The following is a 16,354-nucleotide window of genomic DNA, read 5'->3' as shown; positions in this document are numbered from 1 at the left end:
TTTTATGTTAAATGGAAGATTGACTAAATTACAGTATAATCATGTAGTATAATACTTTAGGCAGTTAAAATTATTGTTTTCTCAAGAACATTTAATGACAAGAAAAAATGAAAGTAAATATCCTTAAGTTGGAATAGGTTATAAAATGTTATGAATAGTATCATTAAAATCAAATATTTGTTCAAAAGTCTATCTATATCTATCTAGCTATAAATAGATAAAGAGGTGGTGAGAGGCAAGGGAGAGGGAAGAAGAGAGGGAGACAGGCAGTGAAAGAGAGGAAAATAATTACATCGATTGTGCTCATCCATATTGTCTGAATTGTACTTTTTACATATTTCTACCAGGGCCACATATGACTTTTTTTTTTTTTTTGTACCAGGGATTGAACTCACTGAACGTTTGCAAGGCAGGTGCTTACACCACTGAGCTAAATCCCCAGCCCTTTAAGATTACTGTTTTTATTTTTTACTTTTTATTTTTTTTGGTACCGGGAACTGAACTCACGGCCTCACGCTTGCCAGGCAGGCGCTTATGCCACTGAGCTAAATCTCCGGCCCCGATTATTGCTTTTATATATGTACTTTTTTTTTTTTTTTTTTTGTCCCAGGGATTGAACTCACAATCTCGTGCTTGCCAGACAGGTGCTTGTGCCACTGAGCTAAAGCCCCAGCCCCATGACTTTTGTAACTAGAAAAAAGTCAATGGTATTTTTTAAAAGCTCAATGCTCCAGTTCATTTTTAAATATAAGTGACTTCAAGCTTTGAAGGATAAAGGGTTTTCTCCCTTTTTCCTTATCATAGAGTGTCGACAGCAATATCCAAATGCTGTTTGAGATTCAGCTTGAGTTTTGAGGAGGACACAGAACCAGCTTCTGGAGTGGACCACAGGTGGACATGCACCTTATGTCCCTGTCATTTTCTTGTCACTGGGTCAAAACACCCAACACCCACAACTTAAAGAAAAAGAGATTTATTTTGGCTCACAGTTTCAGTCCATGGGCAGCGGGCTCCAAGGCTGAAGTGGCATATCAGAAGGGCACCACAGGGGGAAGGATGCTCAGTTCATGGCAGCCAGGAAGCAGAGGGAGAAAGCAGGAGCTGGGCAAGAATGTTCCTTCTAGATCACGTCCCCCACTGACTCAGCTCCAAAGAGACCCCACCTTCAACACCACATTCAACTACTGAACTCACCAGTGAGTCCACTGAGGAGCACAGCACCCCAAGATCCAATCACCTGACAAATGCATGAGACTTTTAGGGGACATTTCAGGTCTAACCCCAAACACCTTGCAACTTGTCTTCCCCTTCTCCCCAACAGTGTTCTCCTAGTGTATCTTACTTTCCCAGACACCCTCACTCTTAAGGCTTTTTACACATCCATTCAGCCTTCCCTCAGTCACACACATGCATACACCTGTGCACACGTGGATACACACTTGTGGTGCACACACACTCTGAGCACAGGTCTCTGGTTATCAGGAAATCAGCCATTTAGAAACTTCTTGTGGCACAGAGCAAAAGGCACAAGACAGGTGTACACCCTACCTCAATCCTGCATTCCTGGGACTGGGCAAAATCAGTAGACTTCTCCAGATCTACATCCTCTCCTTTGGAAAGTGGAGATGGTAAGACAGGTGTGGTGAAATTTAAAGGTAGCAAAACAGAGGAAAAGCACTCAAGAGATAATGTTAAAAGGACCTTCCAGCCAGGGTTACACAAGCTTTGCATCTCAGTTTCCTAATCTTAATATGTAGGAAAATATGTTCACAAACATTTTTTTTTTTTATCGGTACTGGGGATCGGACTCACGGCCATGTGCTTGCAAAGCAGGTGCTTATGCCACTGAGCTAAATCCCCGGCCCCAGTTCACAAACTTATGAGAAATATGAGAAACATTTAAGTGAAATAATATTGATTAAATTTTTCCATTTTTATTTTCTTTATGCAGTTTTGCTGGTAACTGGAATACATTCAAATAAAGAAATGATACAGAAGAGTACAAGAGCCAAGTTCAGTAAGTAAAACCACAGTTCCTCATCGGTAGAAAGCTTGTGCCTCCCATGGGGAAGGGCATTCCATTTGTCTTAGAGATTATTGGAGATAAGATTTTGTTTTGGGTTGGTTTGGGTTTTTTCTCTGTCTTGATTGTGTTGCACCTGAACTAAGGAGTGATGAATCTCATTCATCACCTACTTCATTTCAGAAAGCATTTGAGATAAAAGCTGTGACTTAGACCAAAAAGTTTGTGATTTTATTGCACTAGAAGAATTTGTGTTTTCTCAATACCGAAAAGCAAAAAGTCCAGCAATTCTGCCCCTATCCCAGCATGCCCTGGTATCAGAAGGTAAATTTTACATGTGATTTCACTCTCAGTGGACAGAAGGGGGAAAAATTCACTTTGGGCTAACATATTGATTAGGAGTAGATAGAGCAGTGCAAAATAATTGTCACATAAAAGTCAAATCTCTTTTCTCTTTCCTACAAGCATCATCAGTCTGTGATTGTATGGAAGCTCCACAATCCTCAGGGGCTCAAACTTCCGTCTTATAATTCTGTCTTTTTCCACATGGCTCTCGATTCATTGTCCAAAATGGCTCCCCCATCGCCATCCATCATCTCAGTCAGTAAAGACAGGAAGAAGAGGCAAACACTAACTCCCTCTCAAGATAAATCAAAAAAATTGAACGTACCACTTCTGCTTCCATGCCATTGGTCAGCAGTGAGGAAGAGTGGGAAATATCTTGATTTCAAACATTCACATGCTTCACTAAAAAAAGTAGTTCTATTACCAAGAAAAAAGGCTTAAGTGGATTTTGGGAAATCACTGGCAGGACAGGACACAAATGGGAAATCTCACACACATATTGTGAGCACTCTGGGATACATAAATCCATCTGTACAGGCTTAATGGAAGCTTAGTCAAGATGTGTTTATAAAGGACCATAAAATAAAAGTTTTAGATATAGTCAGTGTTCTGCATTTCACGTTCCAAAACTGAAACTTTCTTTATAGGTATTAAGTGCCTTGAAATCAGCAAAATTAATAAATTAGAATGAAAGAAAGAGATTTGCTTCATACGGTCTCTCTTTTTTTTTCTGCTTTTTTCAACCTTTCATGTGGGATTTCCTGTTGAAATGAGACCAAAAAGGCAGCCATCCATAGCTTCCTAAAATGAAATACTAAAAAGGAATCAGTTGTTTATTTATTTCTGTCAGAACCCTGAGCCAAGAGGACCGGCCCTGGGGCAGATGTGTATTCACAACAGTGATTGGGTTAACATGGAGACCGATGCACATCCAAGTACCAATTCCCGTGGGCTATTTCTAACATCTTCATTAACTCATATACAAAAATCATGAAAGGTTTCGTGATTACCATGACAACAGTTTTCAGTGACTGTGAAACTCTGTGCTAAATGACCCAAGGGCAAAACTTTCTGAGAGATCTCAGATGGATCGAATTTCTGATATGCTAAATTTTGGTTTTAGTCTCAAAGCTTCCCTTGCAATGCAGCGTACCTATATCAATAAATGCCTGAAGTCTCTTCTCTAACTAGAAACTCTGACAAATCTTAAATAAAGAAGAAAGATGATACAATGAAAGTAATGGGATATTCCCAAACCACGGGGATAACTGATTCTTGACCTCGAGGGTATTTCTAAATCATGCTCTATAGCTGGAGGCCAAAATTTTCATTTTTCCTCAACATTGTCTGCAGCTGGGTAGATAACTCATGGAAAGAAACGCATGGCATTCGTTCATTTATTGGGTACAGTCCAGTGTCAGGATGATTTTAGATACTCAGATACAACAACAGTGATCTGAACTCCTTCCTTGCTATCCCAGAGCTCACAACCTGGGTCGGAAGGAAAGCCAACAGGCAATCACTATTTGATACGTAGGTGACAGGAACAAAGGAGTGTAAGAATATGGAGAAGAAGCCACCACGGAAGGTTTCTTGGAGGAAATGACATACCCACGCTGACAAAGCAAACAGGACATTGCCAAGTGGCATTACAAACAGAAAACACCATGCACAAGGACCAGAAAGGAGCAAGAGCAAACGAGTGGTTCAGTTGGCTGGAATGGAAGAGCAGTGGAAGGTGCTGACATGAGAAATGGAGAGTAAGCAGGTACCAGATGATGACGAGTTTCACTACTGCGTTGGGGAGTCTGGGCTTCATCATGAGGCACTGGGGAGTATCTCTGTGCAGATTAATTTGGTTGCAATTAGTAGAAATCCAATTTGCTTAAGCAGAAAAGGGGATTTGGCCAGGTCATGAGGTGGTTCTTGGAGCCCAGGGCAGGAAGTACAGCTGGACTTGTTTGACTGGTCCCCAGATGGAGAAGCTGAAGGAATCAACACTTCTGTTTTTCTCTGCACATTTGCATATCTCACTTTGTTTTGCCATCCCTAGTCCTGGGAGACAGAACCTCAGTGCGTCAGCCTTTGGCTTGGCTTGAGTACGCCTTCCATAATAGAGCATCTACTTTCCCTGCTCACAGGATTATCATTGCTTTAGTGTTTAGCTCTTTCTTTCCTCCTTCCTTTTCATTTCGTTTTCTCATTTCCTCCCCCCAGCACCCACTTATTTGGTCTACCTATGAACCTCAAGGACCCTAATCGACATTGCTTAGTCCCATTTGATACCCTGTGGACCCTGAAGGTGATACTTACAAGTATGTTGACAACAATATGGCGTGCAGGTTTTACAAAGGGGTAAAACAAAAAATATTATTTATTGTAATCCCAAATATTGTGTACAGTCATCCAAGTACTGTAATCCCTTTTGTAGTCTTCCTGACAATCCAAAAAGTTATATTTATAATCCCATTGAGACGTTATTGGAATCCCAGCAAGTTAATTTTAATCTACCACCACCAATCCAACCCATGGCGAGAGTAAAGACACCAAGACATATTCCAAGTTTAGGGCAGCCAAGGGGTCCTAAACCCGATCCCTGTGAGGATGTGCAAACAAAGGGCCTGATCTAAGCCTCTCCCAGACTGTATTATTTTGTGAAGAAAGGGATGGCTCGAGGATGAGTGACAGTGAGGATGGCGGGAATTACGTGAGTAATTTGAGCTGCTAGCCAGGTAGAGAGAAAAGCATCTCTGCAAAATGCAGAAATAAGAATATGCAGAAGGACCGATTTGCATAATTTAATTAAGGTAGCAACTGAATTGTTTTTGGAAACTGTTGCTTCAGCTTCTAATATGCAAATTGTTGTGCCCTGGGGAGTCATAGCCTCTTTACCTTGAGGCTCCTACCCAGTTGACATCCCTGGAGCTGACTGGCTCTACCATCCCGCTCTGCTTATATATTTTAGAGAGAGCACTATGGGCGAATCAGGAGACTGTCTGACGACTTTGAAGATTACACACCAGTACCTCCCCTAGACTTATTTGCAATGCTTAGAGCCAATTAAAGAGAGAAGGATTGGCTCTGTACATATCAGTGTAGGGAAATAAGTTTCCAAATAATCAAGGTTGCAGAAATTGTTTTACATCCAAGGGGAGTCACTCAAGTTGTCTCCCACACAATTGAAGGGATTCTCACAGATATTCCTCAGGCTTAAAGGGGATCATTTCCAAGTCAATATTTTATTTTCATGTGAACAGTTATATTTGGCTTAATTTTATTCTACCACACTTGGTTTATTACTTTATTTTCTAAATCAAATGAAATTTGACTCCAAAATGCCAGTTTCGAGGGGCAGAGGGAACAAAATTCAAGCTCTTTATCTATGAAGGCTTCCTCCCTCCTTAGAAGGTTAATGCCGTCTAGAGGACTGAAGGAGGTCCCTCGATGGCTGTGTCCAACTCCCTGGAAAGCTCCATGGTTTCCTGGGTCGTGGCATCCTGAGAGAAGCAGGGAAGCCCCACATCTAGGGCTCCATCCTGAGAGGTATCACTCTGGGTGCTGGTCTGAGCTCAGGGTCCTCCAAGAAAACTGCTAGGAAGAGGGGACATCTTCCCACTGGACCTACCTGCCCGCTGCCCACTATTTGTGCTGGAAAGACCCAGTCCTTTCAAAGAAGGGGAATATGGAGAATCTGTCTCCCAAATCTCAGAGTGGCTGTCATCTCTGAGCAAATCTGCCCTGTTTCCTACAACCCTGAACTCCAGAAGCAGGAGAATACAAAATCCTGATCTCTTTTCTTAGAGGAGTAAAAAAAAAAAAATGTGCAATGATAATTAACTTGGTAGTGACTTCATAAATTCACTTGCTGTGTAGTCCAAGATAAAGTTTACCTGACTGTGCTAATAGGCGTTTCATCACATATTTGAGGTGACTTTTTCAAGTCACTGTCCTGTCCTGATGTTTTGGAGTCATAAATCTAACCTACTCAAAAGTACCGTAATGGTAGGTTTAATTAGCATAAATCTCATCAAGCAGTTTCTAACAAATTACCAAAATGCAGCTGCACTTTTCTTGACTCTTTAAAGCTACAGATAATGATAGAAGGGTTATGATTTTTTTTTTTGTCTTTTTCCTTTTTATCGGTACCGGGGATCGAACTCACGACTACCTGCTTGCAAGGTAGGCGCTTATGCCGCTGAGCTAAGCCCCCAGCCCAAGGATTATGAATTTTAAGGACTAACTTCATGTATGTGTACATTACACACTCAAAACAGGCCTCCACCAATCACCTCATATGTTTCCAAATACATTATGTCCACCAAAGACTTCAGGAAAAAAAAATCTCTGTTCAGCAGATTGTCTGTGCTAGACAGGGAACAACTTTTAGCCAAAAGAGTTAAAGGCATCACGGTGTTCTATGTGATGAACTTAGCAGATAGATTTCAGGCTCTTTTGTAGGACGAGCAAAAATTGCAAGCGTGCAGTACAAATGGCAAGTGAAAAGCAGATACATTTATTGAAGATCACGGGAAGGTGCTCAGGGCAAGTCTGTGCCAACAAAGGATATGGCATAAGGGGTCTGGGGTTTAGCTCAGTGGCATAAGCACCTACCTGGCAAGTGCGATTTCATGAGTTCGATCCCCGGTACCAAAAGAAAAGGCTATGGCGTAGACAGGAAAGTAGCTCTGGGGTGACAGGAGAGCAAAAGCGTTACACACAGATGACGGCACACAGCAGCTGCAACAGCTCCCAGTAAATCAGGTTTTTAGAATTTAGAGGATTTGCAGCTTAGGCCAGCTGCCCCTCTAAAGTCCCTAAGTACAACTGACAGGAATGACTGACAGAGTATGAGTCACCTCAGGGGCATGAAATATTCATGAGGGCCCCAGAATTCACTCTGATCTTAATTACTTGTATGACACATAGTACTTACTCAGGAACACTGAATCAAGTTTGAGTAGGGTGAAGGTAACTAAGGTCAGGCCCCCAGATGCAACAGGCACGTGCTCTCTCTAGAACACAGGAAATCTCCTGAGTTACTGTTCTATGATTTTTCTACCTCTCTTAGGAAAATGGAAGGAGGAATGGCCCTAAAGTACTATGTAAAATTAAATGGCCCGGTGTGGTGGCACACCTGTAATCCCTGCACTGGAGAGGCTGACCCAGGAAGCTTGCCATAAATTCAAGAACAGAAGTGCATAGCAAGACCTTGTCTCAAAATAATTAATTAATTAAAAATACCAATTAAATGGATGGAAAGGAGTGACTTCCTCAGCTCCATTGTTTCTAGCTGTATTAACAGGACAGGGTTACATGCATACCCACTGTTTACAGGAACACAATTCATAATAGTTAAAGCTTGGAAGCAGCCTGTATTTCCATCACTGGATACATGGATAAAGGTAATGTGTTATTTACACACAGTGGAGTACTACTGCGCCATAAAGCAAGATAAATGAATCATTTGGAAGAAAATGGATACACCTTCAGACCATAATATGAAGTGAAATAAATCAGACATGCAAGCTTAAATATGCATAATTTCTGTTATATGAGAAACGTTGTTATGGTTTGTGTTTAAATGTCCCCCGCGAGCCTCATACAGTCAGGGAGGCAGCTGAGGATAGTGTTCGTGATGGGTTCATTGTCTAGCACTGGGATTGGTGGTAGAGCTGGCATGCAGTATAAGGGAAGGAAGGCGGTGAGCTGCCCCCACCTTTTCACTCTCGTGGCTTGCACCTGCAGTGAACAGCTGTATCCTAGCCATGTCACTCTGCCAGCTGAGTATGACTGAAACCTCCAAAAACTGTAAGCTAACCAAACCTTTCCTTCTCTAATTTTTTGAGTGTCAGGTATTTTGTCGCAGCAAAGAGAGAAAAGTAACCAAGACAAACTCAAATTATAAACAAAGAGCAAAATAAAATGGGAAGGGAATCAAGATGGAGCAAGTGGGTGAGAGGAGAGAGAAAGGAAATGAAAAAAGAAATTAAGATGAGTTATACACATGGACCAATCCCACACAAGGAATGTAAACATGTACTGCAAACATGTAATACAAAACTAATGTCCATAAAGCACATCATCAATAGCTTTTCCTCAAATGAAGAAGCCCCAGGAAAATTTCAGAAGGAATGGCCTTAGTCCAAGAAATGTCACGAGACAGAATCTTATGGGTAAAAGCCACAATTATTAACTCCACGCAACCCATTTACTGGCTGCTTATCCAGAAAATCTTTGATTTCTGTAAGCATTGCCAAAATACAACAGAACTGGGTTCAATGCCTCCTGCATGTGTGGCATTCTAAGTTCTTATCACATATTCTTCCAAGAGCATTTTTATATAGTCTGTCTTCCCATCAAGACTCAGAACATCATGCAGATATGATTGATGCCCAGTAGGTAATTGCTGGATAAATGGACAAATGAACAACAATGAAACAACTCTGAAATAAAGTAAAATGTAGTACATGCTACATATGAATGTGGGTTTAAAAAATCAGGAGTCTACAACAGTGTGCATAGTGCATTATGAATTATTTTTCAATGAGACATGAAAAATAAGTCAAATTTTATAGGCAGAGATAGAGGGAGGCCATCTAGCTTGACCAGGCCCAGCTGTCACGGTGAGTGAGGCAGGAAGGTCGGCAGGCAGTGAGCAGGACAGCGGGGTTATGGTGTAGGGGAGCCCTGGGACGTGCAGCTGGAACGTGGTGAGGACCCACCAGGTAATGCTAATCTGAGAAGCTGGTTTTCTTTGCCCTGCTTCTGGGGTGTGGGCTGCTGAGAGTTTTCTGAGAAGGAAGTTTAGCTAATGGAGACAACAATCAGTAAGCTGAACAGTAAGATATTCTCCACAGACAGAAAGCTACATGCTGAAATATTTCCATTACATCCTATCTGTTGAAACAGACTCAGATGTAAAATGCACAAAGCTTTAATTCACACAGTTCTCTCAAATAAGTTAACCTTCGTAGCTTGTACACCATGGGAAGATTTCGCAATCAACCTTAGAGAGGATGGATGACTCCAAGACACACTGCCTTGAGCACGAATAGGTCATTGTTCTGGGACTTGTTAGTGCGTTGGACACTGATGAAGAAAAATATATGTCTGTGATTGAAGAATTTGGTTTAACATGCACGTGGTTTCTTAGGCAGGGGCCCATGTAGTGATTTGTAAGTAATCACCAGTGTTTACTCACTTCTTAAACACACAGTGCCAACACCAGTTTGTCCCCCACATAAATTTCTCTGTGTGGCCTTTCTCAGATTCTGTAAAAGGAGGAGAATTAATTCTATAGCACTCCTTCTGATAAGTAAGGAAGACACCAATCAGATCATTTCTGTTTTCCAGATTTTCAGTGGAATACACTCTACTGTGGCTAATTCTTAGAAATAGCAGGAAAAGAATACAAAGAAATTTGCATTAGAAAAGTTGCTTTGTAGGCATTTGGAGTGAATGTGCAGATGCACGCACACACACACACACACAGAGTCATATTTACAACTCATTTGCCAGACATCTACACTCACCCCAGCAATCTTTGAGTTCAGAAAAGAATAGACTTTAAGAATAGATTAGGGGAGGAGGAGGATTTAGCTCAGCAGCACAGAGCCTGCCTGGCAAGCACAAGGTCATGAGTTCAACTTCTGGTACCCCTCCAAAAAAAGAGTAGTCTATAAGAATAGACTAGGGTACCTGCCTGGCAAGCATAAGGTCCTGAGTTTGAATTCTGATACCAAAAAAAAAAAAAAAAAGGTAGGCAGAGATCGTATCTTCTCTTACTGAAAAGGCAATCAGGCAAAGCTGGCAAAGCTTTGGGTTTACAGGCAGAGGGCATGAGTTCAGGACCTTGCTCTGCAAATTACTGGTATCTGAGCTTGAACATGTCGACTTGCCTCTCTGGAAAACGGACACAACATTATCTTGTGGGTTTTATAAAGATTAAATGCAAGAATGTGTTTTGGGATGCTTTGTAAAGTAAAATAGGCTTTAAAAAAAAAGTAAAATAGGCTTTGTTTGTTTGGTTGGCTGGTTGTGTTTTTAAACAGGGTCTCATTATGCAGTTCAAGCGGGCTTTAAACTCACTATGTAAGCCAGGCTGTAATCCCATGTGCTGGGTTTACAGGTGTGTGCCTGGTTATAGGTTGTTTCTGAGACATAAAATTCTGCAGCTTCCCAAAAGCTCTTTTGCAGCAGGTAAGTTGCTCTCTGTCACCCAGTCATACTTCGATCACTGTTCTTTCGTGGAGTTTGTATCTCAAGCCTGGCAAGAAACAATAATTAGGAGGATCGACCTTCGTGGCCTTTTGATGTGCTTAAAGATTAAATATGGAGTTACCGGTTGAGACAAGTACCTTGTACTAGATGCATTTTCATGAAACTATTTTCATTATATGTCCTATGTTTCCCCAGCTGTCACTCGTATTGATTTTTCTTGAAAAATCTTTTATGACCAAAGGGAAGATTTCTTTAACGTACAATGCTGCACGTTTCCTTGGAATAGAGTTGGCTCAGAGGAGAGTGCTATGCATTAGATTGTGACCTATTGGCCCATCATTGACCCAAGCTACAATTTTATAGTTTAGAGCAATGTTATCTCACTGTGAGTTTGACCTCCACGACTCCTTAGATTTTAGATTAAACCTGTGCAAAAACCAACTCTGTAACATTTTGCAAAAGTCTGGTCTCCCCCCTCCCCCGCCATGATCTCTGGAGAATCTGAAATTTATGTCCTTAGGATTTTCTCTGCCTAACATATCTGTGGTCCCATGACTCTCCTGCTTGGTTCTCTCCTGTAGCCCAGTTTCTTTACCAGCTCTTGTAAGAAAGTTCCCTGCACCTGACACTTTTTCATATTCTAGATCCTTTACTGTGCATTTTCAAGAGCCCTCAGAAGGAACCACCTCCTGGAGAACTTGATCTTCAGCCAGTCCTCTCCCCCTCTCTCCCTCCCACCTTCTTCCAAACAACAAACCATTTATACAAGTGGACTCTGTGTTAATTCTCTGAACAGTTTTACACACCCACAGGCTCTTGGAAGCTCAGGGGCTTGTCAAACTATTTCTTCTTGGCTGTCTTTGATTCTTTGATTGGTTCTTACAGTATGCATCACAGTGACCACCCTTTCTAACAAACAAAAGTAGCAGAAACTGTAACCAGAACTATTAGCTGGGCAACTAACAAACTGAAGTATACTGGCTGGGGAGGAGGAGGAATCATCTGCTACAGTTTGATCCCTGCTGAGCTCCCAGACCTCATCGTGGACCACTCTCCCCGACTTCCACTATGTTCCAGGCACACAGACTTTTTTTAATTGTCTTTGAACCTACGACCATTCCTGTATCACAGGTTTTGTCCTGGTTGTTCCTCCTCCCAAGCGTTGGCTGACTGGCACGTTGTGATGATCTATTTTGCAGCAGTAGTTGATTAAGTAGAAAGTAGGAATCAAATCTTTCAGACCATCTTAAAGAGTTAGGACATTATTCTAAGGGTAGTGGGAAACCAGTGAGGAGTTTTGGGTAGAGAATGAAGCAATTTGATTCCTTATTCATTTATTTTTTAAAGCAACACATTGCTGTTCATTAGCAAAAAAGATCAGGGCAAAGGATGGGCATACACCAAGACAAGAGGGAATGGTATTTACAACCCAGGCAGAAAATGTCGGTGACTTAATCCAGGTGGAGGTAGAGAAGCCTAGCATATTTAGATATAAAAATGACAGGAATTTCTAGTGGATCGGTTTTATTCATTCATTCAGCATTTTATTGAACATCAGTGAACAAAACAGAAAACTTTCTGCCCTTGTGGAGTTTAGATTCTGATAGATGAATGAAGATGTCACTAGAACCAGGTCTTTGAAAAATTAGTAGCATATAAACAGATGGAACGAAAAATAGTTCCAGGTGTGAGCAGTGATTCAAGCCAAATCTCAAGCCAATATGCACTTAGGAAGTAGCAAAAACAGTAGGACAAGCCCAGAAATTCTGTAGAAGGGATTCTAGAAAGTTCCTAAGGATTTTCTGTAACTTTTCATAAAGGCAGTATCTTGGTTACTTTCTTCTTATTCCTGGGACAAAATACCCCGCACCCAAATGAAGGAAGGAAAGGTTTATTTAGCTCACGGTTTGTGGAGGTTTCGGTGGTAATCAGATGGTACCACGGCAGGGCGGCCTAGCACCAGGGCAATACTTCAAGCCAACAACCAGAGCAAAAGCAGGGAGAATAAGAATCTTCTCTTCCCTTATATTGTACATGGAGCTGCTCCCCCTTCCAGGGTGTGTGTATCACTCACAAAATCTCCTCACTCTCCTCTTGCACAGGATGAGACTGTTTATCAAGAGCACTGGCTCCCTGCTGAGTCTCTTAGTTAAACTGCTACACTGCTCAAGTTGACACAGTGTATCAACCATAACAGGTACCAATCAGCTTTTGGTAGTTTTTAGCAAAAAACTCAACATAATCAAAGACAATTTTTTGTAAAAAAAAAAAATTATTACTAAAGACAAATTGATGTAAACTGTTCATCCAGGTCAGTGCCAAGAAGGATGCATTCATATTCAAATGGTCATTTTTATTTCACTAAATTAACAACTTTTGCATAATTATCTTAACAGGATTTTATACTAGTTGAATAGCACAATGCAATAAAATCAAGTTTAATGTCAAAACCTTTAACGCTTTTATGTTGTAATAATTCTTTTTCATTAACAGCCACTAGGCAAGTTTACAAGGGCTTCTTCTAATTAATGAAGAAACATTTTTCCCAGAAGCAGTGTGGTTTGCCTGAGATCATTATGAAAATTAATGGCAAAATCAGAAGAGTATACAGTTTGATTTGACCCACTACACATCTGGCTTGTTGTATGTGACATCACCCAATAATCACTTTTACTGTCCTGGGCAGGAAACCCAACCCATAGCAGAAACATTTGTAGTTTTACCCTTGAGATCCTAATTGTGCATTAAAATAGTGGCTTAGCCAATATCAGTTTTCTGTTCTGAGATGAGACCTTTTGCCCGAGAACACTGTGAGATCAATACAGCTGACACATGCATTCAGAGGCCAATGTCTAAGGCAATCCCACAGATCTAACCATCTGGTTCGCAAGTGGCTGTTCCTTTCTCTGTGCCTGATTCCAAAGGCCTTGGGGAGGAAGCCTTGGCAGATACTGAGATACCCTGCCAGGAGTGCAACTTGAAAGTGACAGGTAAGGTCACCTTAGGGATCCAGTTAGAGGAGCAGGTGAGGACTCGGGGAGAAGTCAAGTGCAGGTTTCTGCAAAGGTTCCACTGAAGCAGGTCTGGGCTCCCCTGATCCTGGGAACCTTTAGCCCAGCGTCTTCTTTTTCACCACCAGCAAATGTCCATGAAGGAAGGGATAGAAGAGGCTTTGGTCTGCTTTTTTCTAGTGTTTCGTAGGGTGGGGGATTAAACTCTTCTAGAACATGCAAATAACCTCTCACCAGAGATGCAACTTTCCCTCTGAATGTTGGCTGGGCATTTGCCACGTATGGCACCTTAACAGGGTGCTTCTGGAGTTGCTATCTGTTTGATTTATCCTCTTAAAGGAGTCAGTTTTCTCTATTTGGTAGATAAAGAAAGGAGAAGGAAAATAAGAAAATTAACCCAAACAACAAAAGGGAAAAAAAGAAGGAAAACCTAATCGCTAAGCATTGAATAGTTCAAACATATTCGGAGGAAGTTCACACATAAATCATTCCATCTGTGCTGGCATAGGGATCAAAGATTCTTTAAGGGTTACAAACTACCTCACAAATAAGGGAAAAATAAGCCATGCTCCTCACATGTATACTTAAAGAAGAGCTGCCAGAAAGATACAAGTGGCTACTTTTTTCTGGCTGGACACAAACTCCACTTTCCAATGATTTTGGCAATTACTCTGCAAAAGTTAATTAGTTCACTCTCTCCAACTCAGTTTTCCGTAGAAATTTAACAAATATTTGACTTTCACCCACACTTTGTTGTTGCTTGTTGCCTTTCCAAAGTTCATGAGCATATGTGTTTGATTTCGTTTGTTTCACCCTGTGGGACAAATTAATGAGCTAATCCACCAATTTTGTTAATCTTTGGGTGGAGATAAAGCAGATGTTATTTAAACGATTTCCTTAGCCTTTAAAACAACAAGGACAAGACAAGCAAGTAAACATAATGCAAATGCCCCCTCAAAGAAAGAAAAAATTGGTTAACAGGATGCAAAATATCTCCAATGGCATTTTCCATTTCTTACAAACAGCTATTCATGGAAAATCCTACTGCAGGTACTATGTGTACCTGAAGTCTTTCAACAGATTTGGTCGTTGTGTAATGCTTATATGATAAACTTCCAGATTTAGGCTCACTTACTCAACTAAAAGATCTGGTTGGCCTGCCAGGAGATCCAAAATCTCAGAGTGCTGAAGTCTCCCCCAAAATTAGTCTCCCCAGTTTACAGAGTTTATCACTTCCTATTTCAAAAGTTCTGAGGAAAAAAAGAAGTCTTTCATTTTCTTCTCAAGAGAGGCAATGCCTTTGGGAATGGCGAATGATTTAAGGAAGAAAAGAGAACCGAACACACTCAGTTACACCCAGAGATTAAAAAATTAGCTAACTCAAGGTGAGAACAGAAGTTTGAGGAAAGCCAAAAATTGCCTTAAAAAATATACTTTGAAATTCAAAATAGTAAATACAACCTTGAATGCCAAAGTTTCAAAGAACAAAAGATAGAAAGGAAATAACTTTGATGAGGAGGCGACCTTTGGGGAGGAGAATGAAACCGCTCCTTTAAGCACAGTGCTCAGCTTCTTAATGTAGACCGCAGGTTGCTGGAGCCTGTGGTCAAACTCAGTCCAGGAGGAGCACGCACTGGTCTCACCCCAGTGCTGCAGCGTGTCTGGGAGGGGTGTGTAAGAAGGGAACCAGCCTCACTTCCATTCTCTCTGCCATCAGAATGAAATGTAACTGTGTTCATTCAGATATACAAGGGTTAAAGGGGAGGTTGTGTGCATCGTGCATTGCAGGCGTGTGTTTGGCCACAGCTGGAAGCCATTAACAACTCTGAAACATCTTGGTAACTCAGTTAGAGGGTGGGTGGCCTGGCAGAGCTCCTGGATTTGTGTGTGTAATCAGAGATTCTTAGCCCTGGGAAGGGCTTTATTTCTACCTCCCACCCAGTGTAGAAACCCCCTTTCCACTATCCTCTTGCGCATGTCCTCTAGAGCCCATTCACAGCTCCATGGGGCAGCCCATCCTCCCAGAATGTCAATTCCTAGAAAGATCTTGGCAAAATTTCCCTCCATGGAAAGCTTACATTTTAAGTTCTAGCTCAGCTCTTTGGCACACAGCCATCCTACACAGGAAGACAATCGAAGCTTGCCTCCAAATTCTAGCTCTCCTATGGCTAAATGGGCCACTTCTGCCCACCATGATTCCCATTTAGTGGGTTCCAGTCCCTTCCTGAGCCTGCTGCTCTGCACTGTGCTCATGGTTCCCTTTTGAAGAAGGGGGCTCAGAACTGAATACATTCCCAGCTTGAAGGACGCATGACGTCTAGGGAACCTTTTCCCTAAGGACTTTTTTGGGGAAAAAAACCTTTGCAAAGAAGTTGCACCTCACTCAAACTGATGGCACATGTACCACAGTTTGTTATCACTGAAAGCTCTAAAAAGGTTCGCCATCACTGGCCTAGAATATCTTGTATGACCAAAACAAAGGTCACTTTTATTATATTTCCAAATTCCAGAAGCTTCCATTATGTCCCACCTTCTGCATGAAACACAAGCACTCCAGCCTCCGGAACCGGCTCAGCCTAGCAGTGTACTTTCCTCCCACCAGGCCCAGGCATCGAGCTTTCGCCCAGCGGGTCACTATTTTCCAATCATCTCTGACTCCGTTCCCCTTTCTAGAACAGTTTTCCCCTCTTCCTGTGAGCTCGTCTGAGAGTTTTTTCTTCCTGGATTAGGAACAGAGCATCTGAAAAACCAGTGA

General features: G+C 41.6%; 1 protein-coding gene across 1 annotated transcript in view; it reads left to right on the top strand.

The window, feature by feature from the left end:
- Vit (vitrin) overlaps nucleotides 1-16,354 on the top strand; it is a 114,385-nt gene that overhangs the window by 37,875 nt on the left and 60,156 nt on the right. Inside the window, exon 3 of the mRNA XM_013155699.3 lies at nucleotides 1,952-2,017. Coding sequence (XP_013011153.2) covers nucleotides 1,952-2,017 — 66 coding nt within the window. The remainder of the gene's footprint in view (nucleotides 1-1,951; nucleotides 2,018-16,354) is intronic.

This window comes from Cavia porcellus, unplaced genomic scaffold (genome assembly GCF_034190915.1).
Source record: "Cavia porcellus strain 051 isolate PalLab524CR breed Dunkin Hartley unplaced genomic scaffold, mCavPor4.1 scaffold_1, whole genome shotgun sequence".
Lineage (NCBI taxonomy): Eukaryota > Metazoa > Chordata > Mammalia > Rodentia > Caviidae > Cavia > Cavia porcellus.
This window is presented reverse-complemented; position numbering and strand designations above follow the sequence as displayed.